At 44.4% G+C, this 20,196-nt stretch overlaps 1 protein-coding gene across 1 annotated transcript; it reads right to left on the minus strand.

The window, feature by feature from the left end:
* Positions 1–1,935: 1,935 nt before the first annotated feature.
* Positions 1,936–18,240, minus strand: NKRF (NFKB repressing factor). The gene is made up of 3 exons (XM_004000828.6): positions 17,520–18,240; positions 5,995–6,125; positions 1,936–4,924 (listed from the first exon to the last, which is right to left on the minus strand). Exons 1-3 carry the CDS (start codon positions 17,783–17,785, stop codon positions 2,967–2,969), a joined length of 2,355 nt encoding a protein of 784 aa, XP_004000877.2. The 5' UTR covers positions 17,786–18,240; the 3' UTR covers positions 1,936–2,966.
* Between the last annotated feature and the right edge of the window lie 1,956 nt (positions 18,241–20,196).

The raw sequence follows: 20,196 nt of genomic DNA on the forward strand, positions 1-20,196 counted from the left end.
CATGGGATAATCCTTTGAAAACCTTACACCCGAGTCAACAAGCTCATCAAGCTGATCTCTGAAAAGCATCATATCTCGAGGTCAAAGACACTACAAAAACCATTCATTCAAACATTTAATGCTAATTTGCCTTTTTTTCTTTACAATTTTTTTTTTTTTTTACAAATGCCACAGGCTGCCTGCATATAATTATAACCAACAAGTTAAAACAGATTTGGAGGTCCCTTTATAAAATGACAGTTTGATTTGAACTTGAGTCTTCAATTCTGCACCTGCTGATACCAGGGTGGGGGTATGAGGAAGAACCAAAGTTGTAATCAAGAGTCCTTTATTTATTTAGGACCCATCTCTAGCTTCAGGGGTTATCACAGCAAAGTGAATGCATTGTATTCTACTAAAAATAGAATCCCAACAGAATGCATGAAATTCCCATTCATTTTGCAATCAAAGGGGAGGAGAAAAACCTAAAAAGTGTATCTGTGAGACTCAAGGCTATATATAACTGACAGAGTTACTTCCTCAGTATAACGGATTTCAGTAATTCAAAGAAAACTTGAAGCAGCTCATGTATGCGTGCTGGTTTTATAGCAAAGGTACAGAGTTAAAAATGACTGCAATTTTGAAGAAAGGGAAAATACAGGAGCCAACAGAATGGGGACAAAATAGAGCAGCAAGGTTGCCCAACAGCTAGCTCATTCTCATGAAACCCATTTCTCAACAGATTTTATTTTCAAACAGAGGTAAGTGACTTCACCCTAATTCCACGTCAATAGGAAAGCTAACCTAAGAAGTTAGGAAATCTGGACCCTCAAATCCAGAACCAAATATATACTTGTCCCCCACCCTCCACAAATTGTGTATGTATGCATATATATGTGTATGTACACACACACACACACACACACACACACACACACACACACACACACACAATTTGGCCCAATTATTTGGGAGCCTTAACTGTGACCACATTAATATTCTGTTCCGTTGAACTTAATCTAAGTAAACCAGATTCATAGATAACATTTCCCTACTTCCCACCCCACCCACCCAGCCCCGCCCCCAAAATCATGCTGGGAAGAGGAAAGCAACGTAAAGAGAGAAAGGAGTTCTCTCACACCCCTTGATCCCCAAAGCCAACTCCTACTCAAGGGAACGAAGGCTGGCTTTTCCAACTCACTAGCTGAACCGCAGCTTCTCAAGTTTGGCATGAGCCTTGTGGGGTGAAAAAAAAAGAAAAAGTCCTGTAAAATCCATAAACGTGCCGGCTTCTGTTCCCTTTGCTATTGTTAAAATGTGAAGGGCCAAAACGGAACGCACACCTCGTTGCTCTTTCTACCAACGTCAGGAAAGGCCACCCACTGTAGGAAGAAAGGGAGTCAGTGAGAAGCAAACATCACACACAGTTAAATCACCGTGGGTGACTAAAAGATGGAGATCCAGGTGTAAAAGTGAATCCCTTTATATGTTTAAAATATCGGTTTAACTACCATGGACAGCTTCTTCATGCAAAATAGAGGGGAAAGGAAATTACTGTTTATGGTGGGCCGACTGCATGTCAGATACGGTGCTAAACGTTTTAAGACACTGTGAGCAACCTAACTGCCCTGTCATTTCGTTGGGAGTGTTTAACTATCGATATGAATAGTCCTCTCTAAATAGTAACACTGTAAATATTCATACCTGCTCTGAGATACAAAACCCAAATCACGTAAAAGTAAACAAACAGCCTGAGATCTGGTTGCAGCCAGCAGGCTGGGCCATAGGAAAACGTGACGGGTGACTGGCTAGCTGTTCGTATCTGCCAAGTCCTTTTATGTTCATCCACATGCGCTCTGGGGTGGAAATATTTTGTGCAAACACCACTTCCCCCCCCCCCCCCAAAGATCCAAAGTGTCGCCACTAGGCTGCTGCCCGGAAATAAGCACGCCACCATTTTGATCAACTTTGGCTCCTTTTTATTCAGGAAGCATATGCTAATTCTTTTTATACATTTTTTTTTTTTTTTTACATTCCAGAAATAAGCGAAAATAGCAGTTTTAAATATGTTACAAAGTTGGCTTTTGGGGCTTGGTAAGCTTTTCGAGAGAGGGACCGGCCAACTGACCTTTTCATCAAAGCACCAATGTATCTGCAGTCTTTTTACCAAGTTCTACCACGGTTGTGGCCGCCTCGGACGTGCGGTACGTCCAAACCGTGTGAAAAAGCTATAACGGAGAGTTGCTGTGAGTCTCTCTGCAAGGCACCAAGAACAAACAGCTCCAGCTTCCTTTCTTCAGACTGAATCAAAGTTTTTGCAACTTTTCAACTGCTCTCTCAAGTAGTGCTCTCTCAGCATGAAAACTAGAATTGGTTAAAACTCCTATATCACAAGATACAGTAAATCACTTTCAATATTCTGGAAACCACATGGTAGAAGTTATAAATAAAGGAACACTAAAATTACTTTAAGAAAGTTTTACATCGTTTAGTCGGTAAGGACATTTACACGTACAGCACAATTTACTGTTAAACATTCTTTAACTGGCTTCACACAAAGATGAAAATAGTAATACAAAACGATCTGACATTTTCAGTAAGTCTGGAATTAAGACGGTAGTTTTATTGTCGTCGTTATCAACTTTACATATTGTTGCAGATTGCTGTGCTATGCCCTTTCAAATGAGAATTTCTCTCTCGGGGTGAAATTCCATTTGGACGTGTGTTCTCGCTTTGTACAAACTAGCAAAATCTGAGGGACACAGCGATATCAGAGACACAAACAATAACCGCACAGTATCCTCTGCTGAATGAAGCTAATACAAGTGGACCGAGTTCTTCGGGTTCCAATACCTAATAAAGCACTATATGAAATGAACAAGGTGAAACATCTTAAGAATGAATATACTCTGCAGTCAGGACATGTAGCATTTCTTTAATTCACAAATCTGCCTCGTCGGGCATTTCCAAAATAAATTAGCAACATCTCAATTTGCTTGAGGCATCACGAGCTCGTAATGCCCCACCTGGCCTTCCTGTTTGAGCTGATCTAGGAGGTCTTCCTTCCGTCTCTTTCTACCTACCACCAGGTACCTATCGTGGCCTACCCCATGCGACTTACTCTTAAGACCGTACTTCTGGGCAATCTGATGTATTTGCTTCCGCTCGTCGTTAGTCAGCTCCGTAGAGAAAGTCAAATCCGTGTGGCTCTCCGAGCGGGCATAGTTTCTGATGATCTGTTCAATATCTCTCTTGGCGATTTTGTTCACCCTCTCTACATCGAGACCCAGCCCTTCTCGCTTATGCTGCTCTTTGACGGAGATGGGCTCCCGAATGCCCTCGCCAGATTTACCTAACCCGCCACCCGTCCAGCCCATCTTTCTCAGCAGCTGATTTCCTATGTTATCTTCCTTGATTTGTTGTTTGTAAGCCTCCTCTGCCGAGCGGCCCTGGATTTCATTTCTTGAAATCACGTCTTCAATAGCTCCTTTCTTCAAGTTGTTAATGACGGTCGGCTGGGTCTTTTTGAGGGTCTTTACAGCTTCTCCAGCAGCTTCGTATTTGACGGTTTTCTTCACCCCAACTGCTTCTGCAATTACTTCGCTCTCCAGAATCACCTTGCACTTCCATCGGAGGCCCGTCATCCTTTCGTACACGTACTCGACCGTCATCCGGTTAAACTGAGCGGTGTCGTTCAGCGTGCACACCGGGTTCGAAGAATTCTCATAAACTACGAGATCCTTTATATCCTTCTTCTTTCCAGATCCCCTGGGTGAAGAACCTGTTTGGCACTGTGAACTTTTGACAGATGGGTAAGTGGGCTGTGTTTTCTGAAGGATTTTCAAAGCCTCGTCGGCAGCTGCGTGCTTACTTGTTTTTTTGGTTCCGTAACCTTCAGCTAAACAGTGATCTTGCAAGAACACTCGACAACGCCACGTGCGATTTGGCATCATCTCGTATTTGTATTCAACTGACATTTTGTTGTATGAGGCAGAATTGTTAAGGATGCCAATGGCATCGTTTGCATTTTCCGTAAGGACAAAATTGGTCCAGTGTTTGGCGGAAGCATTAAAAATCGGCTGCCCAGAAGCATCTTTGGCCAGCACCACCAGCTCTTCTGGTGGTTTCAGAGCTGGAGGAAATTCATAGGAAGGCATGCCAATCTGACACACCACAAGGTCCTCCCCGATCGTGTGCTTGAATTTCCGTCGGACAACTCTAACTTCAATACGTTTCTGCAAGAGTTTTACAGCTAGCTCAGTAGCGCGATCCCTGGACCCATTCTTGCTGCCGGCATAACCCGTGGTTAAGTAGATATTTTGGCATCTAACTTCACAAGCATAACCATCTGTTAGAAGTTTTTTATTTTTGGGGATGTCAGCAGGAGGGATTTCTTTTAAAGGAGCGTATATATACTCAGGATTTGTCTTACATGCCTGAATACACCGAGTTAACATATACGTGTAATTAATTTTATCAGATCCAGAAGTCATCTCTGGATTAGAAAGGTTCTTCCAGATAGTCGCTGTTAATTTTTCAATAAAATACTGCTTCTCAGCTACCACTGACTCAGGAAATGTCTGTGACGGTGAAGGCTCAGGAGCTGACTGAGAGTTTGCCTGCTGTGATGTGCTGCTTGGGGCAGGGTTCCCACTGTCAAAATACATGTTGGCTGTTACAGGCTGGTCTTTTGTGAAAATAAATCCCGATGAATCACAATACTGAGAATTCCCATCTTGTATACTGAAAGAGTCTTGAGTGTAATCTTGGTAGATGTCTCTCGGCATGCTGGCAAAATGTGTTTGTTCATTTACCTCTTTTGTCTGAGGGCCATAAGGATCTTCCTGTCTTTCATCTTTTGAACTACTAGCTACAAAATGTACAGGCTCAAAACGAGGTCTCGCATGGAATTTGGAACCGGCTTGCTTTTTAGGAGGATTTTGACCTATAGAATGAGTGAAATTTACAATTCATTAAAGAGGGAATATTTCAAAAGAAGCAAACAGGAAAAGAGCACCAACTGTATTATTTGCAAGTGGCACTGTCGGTACAAGATACTTCCCATCACAAAAACTTCAGGTCATCTAGGCAAAGGGAGTCAAGTATCAACGTAGGATTCCAGCATAAGGACGGATGTTCCCTGTCCTAAGTGTAAGGGAAGAAACTTGATAGAAAATATGCCGCTGCATCAAGTACGCAGGGCACCACCACACGTGACTGGTGGAAACTTTTGTAGCCAATGAGTTCAAGCACAGGTGAAGTGCACTGAGGAAGAGGTAGTTCCAGTATACTCTCACACCACCTGTGCTGAAAGGCGCCCTTCTGAAAACCTGCAAATGGAACAGATGGCTCTGATGCAAAAGAGATGACGGCCAGTGGCGTTTACACAGCCTCTCTCTTTGGTACCAGGGGTGAGTGACTCCGTGATCGTTCTCTACAGAGCTGTGACTAAAACTCAAAGAATAATCATCATCAAAAGACCCCAAAGGTTTTCAAGTCAAAATCTTAGTGCCGACCTATTCAGCACAAAAGGGCGGTTTGCTATGTTTCATTTCTAGAACAAATAGCAGCTGGGAACTAATGATTTATGGGGGATATCAAATTTAAAGCTACGGAAGAACTCTCTGTCGAGGCTACAGCAGACACTAGAGCTTCCTCCCTGTAACACCGTTCAGTAGAAAGTTGGTCCATCTTGGACCCATCCAGGAGGATTTAGTTACTTAGATGTTCTAATGATCAGAGTAATAAGGCTGTTCTATTTGGAGGGAGGTTCCGTGGCATGGACTTCAAGGATAGCATTATAGTGTGACCTCAGTATTCTTAGTGTTCAGTTCTATTTAGCATCCTCGGGAAAAACAACAACAACAAAATACTGTACATAACTAAAAGTTAAAACTCTTTTACGTAAGTCCGATGTTACCCATGCTATTTAAAATCACATAGCACGCTCATATCATTCTGAAAAAGCCATGTCGTTTCTTCAAATCCCACCTTCCAGAAAACAAGCATACTCACCATCACATGTTGAGAGGTGACGTTTTTGACCTTTGGAAGGTTTGGACAGCATCAGATCATATGAAGGCATCTCCCCAATATCAATACCTTCAGCCATTTGCAGAATTTTTTCCATTAGGCGTGGGCTGTACCTATTTAAATTAATATAATCTATAGTTAAAACAGACAAGAATGTCGTTTTGAAAAAAGCTTCTAAATGAGCCAATCTTGTAATTGCTCCCAGAGGACCTTATCAACAGAGCATCTTGGCTATAAAACTGAAGAATCTACTCTAAAACATTTACCTATCAAATGAGTAATTATGTTATTTCATTACAAGACACAAAACATAAAATCAAGAAGTTTAAGTGGGGGCGCCTGGGTGGCTCAGTGGGTTAAACGTCTGACTCTTGATTTCGGCTCAGGTCACGATCTCACTTCGTCAAATTCAGGCCCACACTACCAGCGCAGAGCCTACTTGGGATTCTCTCTCTCCTCTCTCTGTTCCCCTCCACCCACTTGCACTCTCTCTCACTCTCTAAATAAATAAATAAACTTTAAAATATTTAGGGGAAGATCTTATCTTTGACTTGCAAGTACTCATATAGACTCATGATTCATTTTTTTCTATCATATATGTATACTATATGTAAATAACCACTTTATGTATTTATAGAAGTACTAAGAGTGTTAAGAGTGGCTGGGTTGTTAACATCCAGACTGTGGTCTCTGCCATTTCCCACAAAAAGGAACCGGGGTCCTTAGGGGAATGGCTGATTCCAAGTCTGGAGCAGGAAATGTACAAGATGAACGTGGGAGAGATTACTGTGCTTGGAAACAAGAAAGCTATGAAAGACCTCATGGGTTGTGTCAAATGGACTCAGAAGCCAATCTGAATACACTACTACCGGCAAAGTGAGACAACTTGAGCATCAGTAAGGGAATCAAGTCATTATTCCAAAACAGGTAGTATTAAAGGAAGAAAGCAAGCATTTATCTGGAATTTTCCTGTATAAATCGTACCTCTGAGCAACTAAGAAATACTCAGCAACGGCTGCTAAATCTATTAGGTAAAAAGCTGATGGGGAAGAATCCAGAAACAACTCCCAGAAACATGCTCAACTAATTGTTGACAAAGCTGCAAAAGCAACTCAACAGCGGAAGGACAGCATTTTCAACCAATGGTGCTGGAGTAAGTGGGCATCTCTAGGCGACAAACAGAACCTCAACCTACAGGCTCCCGGCTGGCTCAGTCGGTTAAGCATCCGACTCTGGCTTAGGTCATGACCTCACGGTTCGTGAGTTCGAGCCTCACATCGGGCTGTCAGCCTGTCAGCACAGAGTCCGCTTCAGATCCTCTGTTGCCCTCTCTCCGCCCCTCCCCCCTCGCGCCCGCCCCCCAAATGAGTAAATGTTTAAAACAAACCCTTAACCTAAACCTTACTTCTCACCCAAAAATTCATTTGAAATGTATCATGTACTTAAATGTAAAATGTAAAACTACAAAACTGATTGAAAAATACAGGAGACATCTTCAGCATCTAGGACTAGGCAAACAGTTCTCATACTGGACACCAAAGGTATGACCCATAAAAGGCAAAATTGGTAAGAAGGACTTCATCAAAATTAAAGCCCCTGCGAAGAGGATGAAAAGACAAGCTACAGACTGGGAGAGGTATCTGCAAACCACACACTTGACAAAAAACGAGTATCTAGTACAAACATCTCTCAAAATGCAACCGTAAAAAATACGTATTTACAAATGAACAAAAAGACGTGAACAACATTTAACCAAGAGGACAGGCGCGCTGCAAATAAGCACACAAAAAGATGGTCAACACCATTAATCGTCAGAGAACATGTAATTTAAAACCACAACGGGGTATCACAACACACCCTCAGAATGGCTAAGTAAAAAACAGCGACATCAAACGCTGACAAGGACACAGAATGCGGATCATTCATATGCTGCCGGTAGGAGTGTAAACTGGAAGGGCCATTCTAGAAAACAACTTGGAAGTTTCTTACAAAATTAAACACACAATTACCACAGGACCTAGCAACTGCACTTTTTTTGGGCCGTTTATCTCAGAGAAATCAAATCTTATGTTCACACAAACACGTGTACGTGAACGTTTACGGCAGCTTTATTTGTAACAGCCAAAACGTGCAGTCAGCCCAAAAGTCCTTCAACAGGTGGGTGGTTAAGCTCTGGTACATACACACCTCAGAACGCTACTCAGCAATAAAAAGGAATAAACAGATACACACAATATTGCATACGAGGGGCAAGGAAAGGGATGTGCTTATAAAAGGGTCACGACAGGGATCCTTGTGGTACCTGAACTGTTCAATATCTTGACTATGGTAGTGGCTACACAAACCTACACATGTAATAAACTGTACTCAACTAAGTAAGTTGAGTACACACACGAGTACTAGTAAAACTGGGGGGATCTGAATAAAATCAGTGGATTGTGAACAAAGGCATTATCCTGATTGTGATATTACACAATAATTTTGCAAAATGTTATCATTGGGGGAACTGATTAAAGAATGCAGGGCATCTCTGTATTATTTCTTACAACTGCGTGTGAAGCTACAATGATCTCAATGAAAATTTCAATTCAAAAAAGTGGATGGGAACTTTATAATCTTAGTATCACGAAAAATGAGACAAGCAGACATGTGTCCCCTTACGTGATGACAGGAATTTCAAAGCACTATCTATAAAGTATTCTGGCCCTCTAAATAATCGAACTCAAACCTAATCAAGCCCCTAATTCCCAGGAATATGTTAAACATCACCACAAGAACATAGCCAGCCAAATCCAGAACGAAGGAAACACTATGTGACAATCCAATTTCTTCATCAAATAGCGTGAAAATAAAAAGGACAGGGGAATGGGTTTACAGGTTAAAGCAGACAGATCAACCAAATACAACGTATGGACCTGGTCTGGACCATGAATCAAACCAACCAACTGTAAAACACATTTTGAGGGACACCTGGCTGGCTCAGTCGGTACAGCATGCAACTCTTGATCACCGGGTTGTGAGTTCGAGCCTCACGTTGGGTGTAGAGATTACTTAAAATCCTAAAAGAAATACATTTTGAGACAAATGGAGAAGACTGAACATGGACATTGGATGATTCTAAGAAATTATTGCTCATTTTGTTGAGTGTAAATAATGGCGTTATAACTCTATTTTTAAAAATTCTTGGGGTGCCTGGGTGGCTCAGTTGGTTAAGTATCTCACTCAATTTCGGTTCAGATCATGATCTCACAGTTCATGCATTCAAGCCCTGCATCGGGCTCTGTGCTGACAGTGTGGAGCCTGCTTGGGATTCTCTCTCTCCCTCTCTCTCTGCCCCTTCCCTGCTCTCTCTCCGTCACTCACTCAAACATATAAACTTAAAAAACATAAATTAAAAAAATTATCTGGTACAGATACATACTGAAGTATTTGGAAACTTTATTCATTTAGAGAAAAAGAAGAGAGAGTGCAAGGTGGTGGCAGAGAGGGAGAATTGAGAGTCTGATGCTCAACTGACTGAGCCATCCAGGTACCCCAAGATTTTAATATACTCCAGACTATCTCCCACAAGGAACAGGGGGCATAATAGATGAAACGAGAAGGACAGCATGACAGACTGTTGGTATGTCCGAAGTCAGGTGATGGGCACGTGGAGGTCCATTAAGGTCTTTTACTTTTGTGTGTTTTTTTAATGTGTATTTTTGAGAGAGAGAGAGAGAGAGAGAGAGAGAGAGAGAGAGAGAGAGAGAGACAGCACGAGGAGTCAGGGAGGGGCAGAGAGAGAGAGAGGGAGACACAGAATCTGAAGCAGGATCCAGGCTCTGAGCTGTCAGCACAGAGCCCGATGCGGGGCTTGAACTCAGGAACCGTGAGATCCTGACCTGAGCTGAAGACGGACGCTTAACCGACTGAGCCACCCAGGCACCCCAAAACGATTTTTAAAAGGGCTCTTTATAAAGCAGATTGGCTGCTTGACAGACTATCATATAACTGCAGAGAAACAAACATATGGGCTCAAGTGAAGTTTTTGTTATCATGGGGACCTACTCACCCTTCCTACCTTGAGAGCCTTTCCTGGCCAATGACCAAAAGAGAGACTCTGGGTGCCATTTGGGAAGAAAGTTCTGAATGCGAGTAACTATCACCCCTTTACATGAATAGGTTCTGAACTTGAAGGAGGGTAACGTTTCCCACTTTTGGCACAACCGGTTCCACACCCATCGGACAAGCTTTCCTCGCAAAGCGGAGCATCGAGACGCGGCGGCCTTCACAGATTACCACAAGCTAGCTCAGTCGTAACCTGCACTCTCCACCGATAATTGCTACTGCTGCTGCTATCGGTATGGAAATGCCAAGAGCAACCTTGTGTTCACTTATTCTTACCTAAACAGCAGAAAGTAGAGCCTCAAACGCTGTACTTTCTATATATCACTTCCATCCATATTTGGGAGTTCAATTTCCAAGGTATAGGATGAACACAAATGACTGTGAAAATGGAAGTCTATAAATCTTAGGGGCGCCTGGGTGGCGCAGTCAGTTAAGCGTCCGACTTCAGCCAGGTCACGATCTCGCGGTCCGTGAGTTCGAGCCCCGCGTCAGGCTCTGGGCTGATGGCTCAGAGCCTGGAGCCTGCTTCCGATTCTGTGTCTCCCTCTCTCTCTGCCCCTCCCCCGTTCATGCTCGCTCTCTCTCTCTCTCTCTCTCTCTCTGTCCCAAAAATAAATAAAAGTTGAAAAAAAAAGAAAGTCTATAAATCTTAAACCTGTAATGCCACTTTTGCTACCTGAATTGGTACTATACTCAAGCCACTCACCTTGAGTTCCAGGCATACCCTCCAGACCTTCAATTCCGGCCTGATTCCAAATATGCTGTACAGCTGTAAATGGCATGCATCCGGTGCTCATTCCATTCACTTCTGTCTCGGGTTTCTTCCAACAGTAGTAATAATACCTACTTGCTGTTCCCTGTTCATTACATCTGCCACAAAATTCAACATCACCCATGGGCTATAAAAATAAACCTTTGCACAGGTTGTGAACACAGACAGCTTAGTATTAGTCATAACACTGAGGAAACCCAACCAGCTCAAATAATAATGGGAAAGACTGTATAGTCCCTAACTCTCAACATTTCAGAGAACAATGCAAATATTAACCTAGAGTCTTTAACAAGACCCTTAGGATTGCATTCCCATAAAATACTTCTTATTTTTTTTAAGTTTATCTTATTTGAGAGAGAGAACAAGAACGAGTAGGGGAGGGGTAGAGGGAAAGGGAGAGAGAGAATTCCAAGCAGGCTCTGCCCTGTCAGTGCACAGCCTGACGGAGGGCTCAATCCCACAAACTGTGAGATCAAGACCTGAGCTGAAATCAAAAGTCTGATGCTTAACCAACTGAGCCACCCAGGAGAGCCTATTATTTTTATTTGAGAGAGAGAGAGAGAGAGAGAGCAAGCACGAGTGCATGAGCAGGGGTGAACCTTTTTTTTTAATGTTAATTTATTTTTGAGGGAGAGACCTAGCAAGCATGAGTGGGGGAGAGACAGAGAAGGAGAGAGAATCCCAAGCAGGCTGTCAGCGCAGAGCCTGACGTGGGGCTCAAACTCACAAACCGTGAGATCATGACCTGAACTGAGCCACCCAGGCACCCCAAGAATCTCTAAAAAAATTTTTTTTGATGTTTATTTATTTTTGAGAGAAAGAGAGAGCATGCGTGCAAGCAGGGGAGGGGCAGAGAGCCCAATGTGGGGCTCAAATTCAGGAACCATGAGATCATGACCTGAGCTGAAGTTGGATGCTTAACCGACTGAGCCACCCAGGCACAGAGAGAGACAGGAAAGGAGAAAGAGGATATCTTTGTTTTTTTTTTTTTTTTTTTGAGAGAGGGAGAGGGAGACACAGAATCCAAAAGCAGGCTCCTGGCTGCAAGCTGTCAGCAGAGCCTGACACACGGCTCGAAACCATGAATCATGAGATCATGATCTGAGCTGAAGTCAGATGCTTAACTGATTGAGCCACCCAGGTGCTCCAGAGAGAGTGAGTATCTTAAGCAGGCTCCATGCTCAGCATGGAGACAGATGCAAGGCTTGATCCCATGACCCCGGGATCATGACCTAAGCCGATATCAAGAGTTGGACTCTCAATCAACTGAACCACCTAGGCACCCCTGGTTCCACAAACTGAAATTTTTTTTTAATGTTTATTTAATTTTTGAAGGGGAGAGACAGTGTGTGAGTGGGGTAGGGGCAGAACAAGACGGAGACACAGAATCCGGAGCAGGCTCCAGGCTCTGAGCTGTCAGCACAGAGCCTGACGTGGGGCTCGAACTCACGGACCGAGAGATCATGACCTGAGCCGAAGTCAGACGCTCAACCGACGAAGCCATTCAGGTGCCCCTGGTTCCACAAATTGTAAATAAGCCAAGCCAGTAAAGCTTTCATTACTGTTTTCCATTATATTTTTTCTGTAGGTTTATATATATATATATATATATATATATATATATATATATACACACACATATATATATATATGTATTTTATACTTTACTTATTTTTAAGAGAGAGAGAGAGAGAAAGCAGAAGAGGGGTGGGGGGTGGACAGAGGATCTGAAGCAGGCTCTGCGCTGATAGCAGAAAGCCCAATGCAGGCGCTCAAACTCACCAACTGTGAGATTATGACCTGAGCTGAAGTTGGATGTTTAACCGACTGAGCCACCCAGGCACCTCTGTAGATTTAAGTAACACCTTTACTCCAGAAATTTTAGAGAACCTACCAAGCAAAGCACCTGCAAATTCAACCACTGATAACTTCATTAACATTTTGGAGTTTACTTTTTATTCCTTTTTTATGCTTTCCATACCACCCCCCAAAAAATTCCTATCAGATCATCTATATGCAATCTGGTAGGGTGACGGCGTCGTTCTTACAATAAGTTTTTTTCTACGTCATTACCACATGAGTTTTTTTTTAATTTTTTTTTTTAACATTTATTTATTTTTGAGACAGAGAGAGACAGAGCATGAATGGGGGAGGGTCAGAGAGAGAGGGGGACACAGAATCTGAAACAGGCTCCAGGCTCCGAGCCATCAGCACAGAGCCCGACGCGGGGCTCGAACCCATGGACCGCAAGATCATGACCTGAGCTGAAGTCGGACGCTTAACCGACTCTGAGCCACCCAGGCGCCCCTTACCACACGAGTTTTAATGGCTATACAATATTCTCTTACGGAGAGACCATGATGTAAATAAAGGTCATTAAGGCAAATCTAATCAAGTGATTTTAAGATGCATGCGTATTATATATTTATGTCTATTAATTTACCCACTTGATCATAAATGCTTAAAAAACAAAACCAAACAACCTCAGCAGGTTTTTAGAGTCTTCAAAGACAGCTTATTATGTACGAAGCTTTTGGAAATCAGGACATTATTCAAGTCCCCTCATGCCTGGCATACATAAAGAGGATTTATAACAGACAAAAACATTTCACCTTATGAATCTTACATTCTTTTTATTTATTTATGTTGAGAGAGAGAGAGAGAGAGAGAGAGAGCGCGCGAGCGAGCATACAAGCAAGCAGGGGCGGGGCAGAGAGAGAGGGAGACAGAGAATCCCAATCCCAAGCAGGCTCCATGCTGTCAGCACAAAGCCTGATACGGGGCTTGAACTCACAAACCATGAGATCATGACCTGAGCCAAAATCAACAGTTGGACACTTACCCAACTGAGCCACCTAGGCAGGTGCCCCATGAATTTTACATTTGTGAAAAAAAGATAGGTGCATACTTAAGATCTACAGTGGCACTTGAAATTTAACATTCAGCAATGCTTCCAAAATTTTATTTATTTATATTTTAAGGTTTATTTTTGAGAGTGAGTGGGGGAGGGGCAGAGAGGGAGGGAGACAGAGAATCCCAAGCAGGCTCCACACTGTCAGCACAGCACCCAACACAGGGCTTGAACTCACGAACCATGAGATCATGACCTGAGCCGAAATCAAGAGTCTGGCACTTAACTGACTGGGCCATCCAGGTGCCTCAATGCTTCCAAAATTGAAAAAAATTTATTAAATTGCTCTACTAGGTTCAAAAAAAAAAAAAAAAAGCTGAGGTTTCAAAACTAAGCAAAGATCAGAATTCCCATGTATAAAATTATTCATTCAAAACTATTAATAAGACTCCTAACATCGTAAGTGAATAACACACAACCAGATTATTGATCAACCTTTTGAAAGCTCCCACTCCCACTTCTTTAGCTGGTGGCTGATGCATGCTACCGACGTGCAAAGTTATTTTCACAACGTGAACGCAACTGGCCACCTACCTTCCAGAAACCAGTCTCTTATCAACAAGGAAGAGACAAATAATCAAGGTGGCACACCTGGTTTCATCTTAAGATATATTTTTTCCTATTAACATCTCATCAAAGATCAATAGGCCAGGATTCTTCTTCTGATCCTATTGATGAAGAACGATTGGAAAAGAGAATGCTCCACTTAACCAAACATTCTGCTTTATTAAATATGGTTGTTGCATTATCTACAGTTTTTAAGTAAAACACTGCACGGTTCCCTAGGCATTCATACAAACAATTATATAAGTGCTGTACGTGCAGCTGATTAGAAGACTGTGCTAACTTTTCTTGAGCCACAGGACATATCTTAGAAATTGCTTGCAGAAACAAATCTTGAGAGGTTGTTTACTTTTATGAAACAGACAAATAAGAGTGAAGAGAAATAATTTCAGCTATTTGAGCTTCCTGGCTGCCCGGAAAATGATGAAAAAGCTGACTGGAAAACATTGCTTATCCTATAAAGCAGTGGTTCTCATAGTGTGGACTGGTATCACCTATAAAGCTGTTGTTAGAAATGCTAATTTGGGGGTCCTGCCCCATACCTCCTGAATCAGAAACTCTGGGGGTGGGGCCCAGCAATCTGTGTTTTAACAAGCCTGACAGGTGATTCTGAGGCTTAAGTTTGAGAACCACTGTTACGAGATACTCAAGCTTGTTGTGGGGAAAATCACTACTATCACCAAAAGGAATGAAACATGGTTTGCCTCCCTGATCATGTGGGAGCTCCTCCTGGCTGGGTCTTATGATCAAGAAGTTTTCAAAGCTATCCTTGACCTAGGAGGAGTTATTTCAGCCCCAACTAAAACAGAACACAGAAAGTCCTCCAGTGGGGGAATAAAAGTGCTATTATTTGCAACCTGTTCTAAAAGTCAAAGGATGAACTTTGAACAACAAATTAACAATTTAAATTTAGAACGGGCTGTTTCACCATGTATTCTGCAGTTCCTTCGACAAAACAGTCTTCTCTCATGGAAGAGACCAGAAAATGAGCTCTGCCAACATCAACCTTAACAAGTACTGGAATATAGATTTTACCCACCTGAAGATGACAGCTAACATAAAGCCTGACTCAAGTGGAAAGCGGCACTTGGTCCCTAGCTTCCAAGATTCTTTCTTGCCTTTGCCCTTTCTGCTGTATCTATGTGATCAGATATAATGCAAACATTATTCTTCAGTTAAGCTATTTGATAATGTTATGGCAATTCTTGTATGGATGGAACTGACTTAACTGTGACATGATGAAGAATGGTGTCACACACACAAAATGTCCTGAATGCTTGAGCTTTTAACACCAACTACCACTGGCCTGTTTCGTGTTGTTTAATGCCCTAGTTACATAAAGGGCTGTTGTTCTTGGAACGAAATCCTGAGATATAATAATGATGTGACTTGTGTCAGTTACTTGCTCTCACTCCTGGTCCATCCTTCCCAAATATGGCAGCTGTGTCTCAGTGGAAAGGGCATCAGAAGACCTGGGTACTGGCCCCAACTGCGGGACCTTGGAAAAGCCTCTTAACTTCTTGGCCTCCATTGATTTAGCTGTAAAAATGAGACACCACCTAATTCCCAAGGCTGTCGTAGTAAATGAGAGACATAAATAACGAATACATTTTGTACAGTATAAAGCTATATTCATCTGTTCACTCCACACATATACTGAGTGGCTATTACGCAGAAGACACTCTTCTGGGCACTGAGGATAAAGGTGTGAACAAGAAAGTAAAGACCTCTTCCCCAAAGGAGCTCACATTCTAGAGAGAAGGTAAGATTTATTATTAACACAAAGGATAGCTGTTCTCCCCCCATGTACATTTTTTCTTCAGGATTCAGATTTCCTGGGACTTTCTATGATATCAAGGAGATCTATAATTACAGGATAAAAGTACATTTTCAACTGCAAACAATAATATTGTTAAGTGAAGGTCAATTAGATTTATCTAAATTAATAACTGAGGCTTCCCCAGTTGTAACCAGTTCCTCCAGTGAAATCATTGTCTCTGGAGGCAGAAATTATACTAACCTAGAGAAGATAGGAAAAAAAATAGTGATCGAAAAAAATAGTGAGCAAAACAAAGTATATACTGGATACTACGTTCAACAATTAAGGGTAGATGTGGACAATCCTATTTTTCTGTATCTGTTATGGTCATTCCTAGAACTGAATTGGCTGAATTTGATCTGATCATTTCCCAGAATTTCTCATCCTAATAAAAAATTCACCGTAAGCCCTAAGTGTCAAAAAAAAAAAAAAAAAAAAGCCTCTCAAGTCTACCAAAGGAATGATTAGTTTGGGGGGTTCCGAAGGACATAGGTCCAAGTAGTCTTGTTTTGTTTTGTTTTAATGCGTTGGAACCATACTGCAGTCTCCATTGAATGCAAAGAGCTTTCAAAGAGGCCTGTTCAGAACATGCACCAGGTTCTAGGAAAGGGACACGGACACAGACACACACGCACACACACCCACCCACACCCCTAAAACCTCACCCACAGGCCAAATGTTAATCCTTCTGATCACATGCAAGGTGAAAGGAGAGCAATCCATTTTTAGAATAGATATATCCATCTCTTTGTTTGCGTCCAGGCACATTATGCGCAAATCTACAAGCAAGGCGGACCCTGCAGCTAAGAGACCTCATACAAACCGCCTCCCCAGCAGAACACAGTAAAACCCCGCCGGGGGGCTGGTGTTGTTTTATTTAATGGGGCTGGAAAGAGGGAGTGGTCAGGAGGAGACTAGCAGGGATCCCTCCCCTCCCCCTCGCCCAGCAGACCCTCGAAGCCCCGACTGTCGAATATCTCTGCGGCTACCGCATCCTTGGAAGGTCCTACGCAGGTCCGAGATTCTGCTATTCCTCATTTCCCACGCCCTCCCAAACCACCACCACAATGACCACCTCTCATCAGTCGTCTTCCAGGTGCTGCTTTATTTCCATCCCTGGTCCTGGAGGAGCTGCTCCCGCGATTCCCGCACCCTCTACCACCTCGCGCGGCCAACCCCCCAGACCAATACCGAACCCTCTGGAGTCCTCCAGCACCTCCCAATCTCCATCCAGCCTCTAAGTCCTCATCCGTATCCTGCCCCCGTCTCTATCCCGATCCCCATCACCGAGCCCCCTGCCCCGGTCCGTAACCCGACCCTCACACCTTCCTCACCTGCAGCCCAAGAAAACGTGGTTGGTCCAGGCGGCGGAGAGCGCGAGGAGCTGGTCCAGGGCAGCCCCGGGATAGCTGTGCAGGTGCCGGCAGATGAAGCTGCGCCGCAGAGCCCACTGCCAGTCACTTTCGTGGCTATAGCGCCACTGCTCCAGCACTGGCTCGGGCGGGGGCGGCGGGAGGGGCGGCAGCGGCGGCGGCGGGAGGGGGGGCAGCGGCGGCGGCGACAGGAAGTCGCCCCCCAACAGCAGACGTCCGCCAGCCATCTTCTCCGCCCCCAAGCAGGGACCCCGGGGATGAAGCCGGCTACCCACCAGGAGCGAGCGGGAACGGGGTGGGGGTGGGGGGGGTCGGTGGGAGGGGCCGGGTGAGGAGGGGGTGCGCCGAGGCGCGAAGACCAACTCTCAGGGGACTGGAGTGTGTGCGTGGGGGGCGACCGTTAAAAAGGAAACGGCGAGCACGCGCTCACGTTCCGACGCCGGGGCGCACGCCCGCGGCACTCCTCCAACTCTCGGAGGCGCAGGACGGCGCCCGCCGCAGTCACACGCGCACCGGGGAGACCAGGCCAGGCCCGGTGCTCCGCACCTCCAGCGACCCGCAGACCCACACACTGCGCGGCGACCGGGGGAGACACCAGCACGCTCTGCCTCCCCTCCTCTGGGTTCTAGCCTACCTACCCGCGTGCCGCCCCGAGGTTGTGAGGCCAGTACGCGTGCGCCGCGGCTGTTCCCTAACTTCGAAATCCCGTCTCCGAATCTCGCGCGACGTACATTTTTTTTTTTCCTCCTATGACGACTACGGGCCTTTGACGCACTACGGAGACGAGCGGGGGGCGGGGACTTCGGGAAGGGAATTTTGGAAGGTTCTCCGACGTTCGGGAACTTGAGTCCGTGAAATCCCTGGAAGGCGCCCGCTGACGATTGCTGGCACGACGGCTCGGCCGACGCTTTGGCCTGGGTTTCCGAGCGGGTGCGACAGTGGGACCGTGCCCTTTGGGGAGGGACTTCGGTTTGGATTTCACACTTAAAAAAAAAAAAAAAAGTCAGCTTGCCCAGGCGCCTTTTCTTCAGAGGCTAGCTTGAAAACCTCTGCCCCGTGCGTCATTAGCTTTGTATTTTATTGTGAAAACGTAGGGGAAAGGTCACGCTTGCAAAGAAAATCACCCACAGCGCCGCGTCTCAAGCCAGCCACTTGTATCGTCCGTACGCCATTCCAATTGCGGACAAATGGAGACACCATGTTGACACGGGGCTGACCGCAGTTGCAAGCAACTCCGTATACCATGTACCAATTTAAAACGCGCAACATAGTGCATTCCAAAAGGGGCCGAAAGAAGAGGGGGGAAAAAAGCTGCACAGTAGCAAATGGCTAAATCACTCTGGAGTGAAATGTGTCACTCTACCTGTGGAGCTTCTTCCCTCAGTGTCTGCCGCCAACCCGCGCTATTCAAGTAATCAAGAAGTGTCTCTCAGCGGGAATTTACACAGCACCTAATGTATGCTCAATATAATGGAAATACAAAGGAAAAAGGAACAGGGGTGTTTCTGTTATCCTAGAACTGATTACAGTCTTGGTGGGGGGGAAATAGTCCTGCGTAAAACTCAACGTCCCGCTGGCAGGACCGTTGGATGAGGTGACTTTGACCCATTGCCCTCTTTAAGTCTTTAAATGACATACTTAAAAAATATGTTTATCTAGGGGCGTCTGGTTGGCTCAGTGGGGTAAGCATCTGACTTGGATTCAAGTCATGATCTTGTGGTTTGTGAGTTCGAGCCCCGGGTGGGGCTCTGTGCTGACAGTTCAGAGCCTGAAGCCTGCTTCGGATTCTGTGTCTCTTTCTCTCTCTCTCTGCCCCTTCCCCACTCGTGCTCTCTCGCGCGCTCAAAATATTATTTATCTTTGAGCGAGACAGAGAGCGAGAGAGCATGAGAAGGCAGGTCAGAGAGAAGAGAGAAAGAGGATGCCAAGCAAAGAGAGATCGGGAGAGAGAATGCCAAATAGTGTAGATCCTGACGCGGGGCTGGAACCCAGCAACCGTGAAATCATGACCTGAGCCGAATCAAGAGTGGGCACTTAACCGACTGAGCCACCCAGGCGCCCCTAAATTGTATATATTTTTAAATGACATATTTCTCATTGCGTGACACATCTAATGTGTAGGGGTGTATGGACTAAGAAGATATAGCACTTTTTACAGTTTCATAATGATTTATTTCCACGTCTGTCCCATTACACAGAGTGCGCTTGGTTTCTCACTCAATGGTAAGCGTTCAGATTTATCGACGTCACGGTGGTCTTCAAATCAAGTCAGAGAACACGATACTAGGAAGGAAGCTCAGAGCTCATACATTCAAGTCACCCTTGTATGAGTCACAAAAATAAGGCCCGAGAGGTAAAGTGACTTGCTGAAGGGTGTAGACCATTCCCGGCAAAGCTGAGATCAGAATCTCGGTCACCTGACTCCTTAGCCGGTGCTCCCCCAGTCATTTGCACTGCCCTGAGTTTGTTTTGCTTTGTTTTTTTCTTCTTCCTCACAGAATGTATCACTTTTTGAAATTCATTTTGTACAGCTTGGCTATTCCCGCCCTCCCCCAACCATGGCAGCTCCATGAAAACAAGAAACTCATCCATTTCGGTTTTAGCACCACCAACACCTGGCTCCTGTAGACTTGTTGAA

Source organism: Felis catus, chromosome X (genome assembly GCF_018350175.1).
Source record: "Felis catus isolate Fca126 chromosome X, F.catus_Fca126_mat1.0, whole genome shotgun sequence".
In the NCBI taxonomy this organism is placed as follows: domain Eukaryota; kingdom Metazoa; phylum Chordata; class Mammalia; order Carnivora; family Felidae; genus Felis; species Felis catus.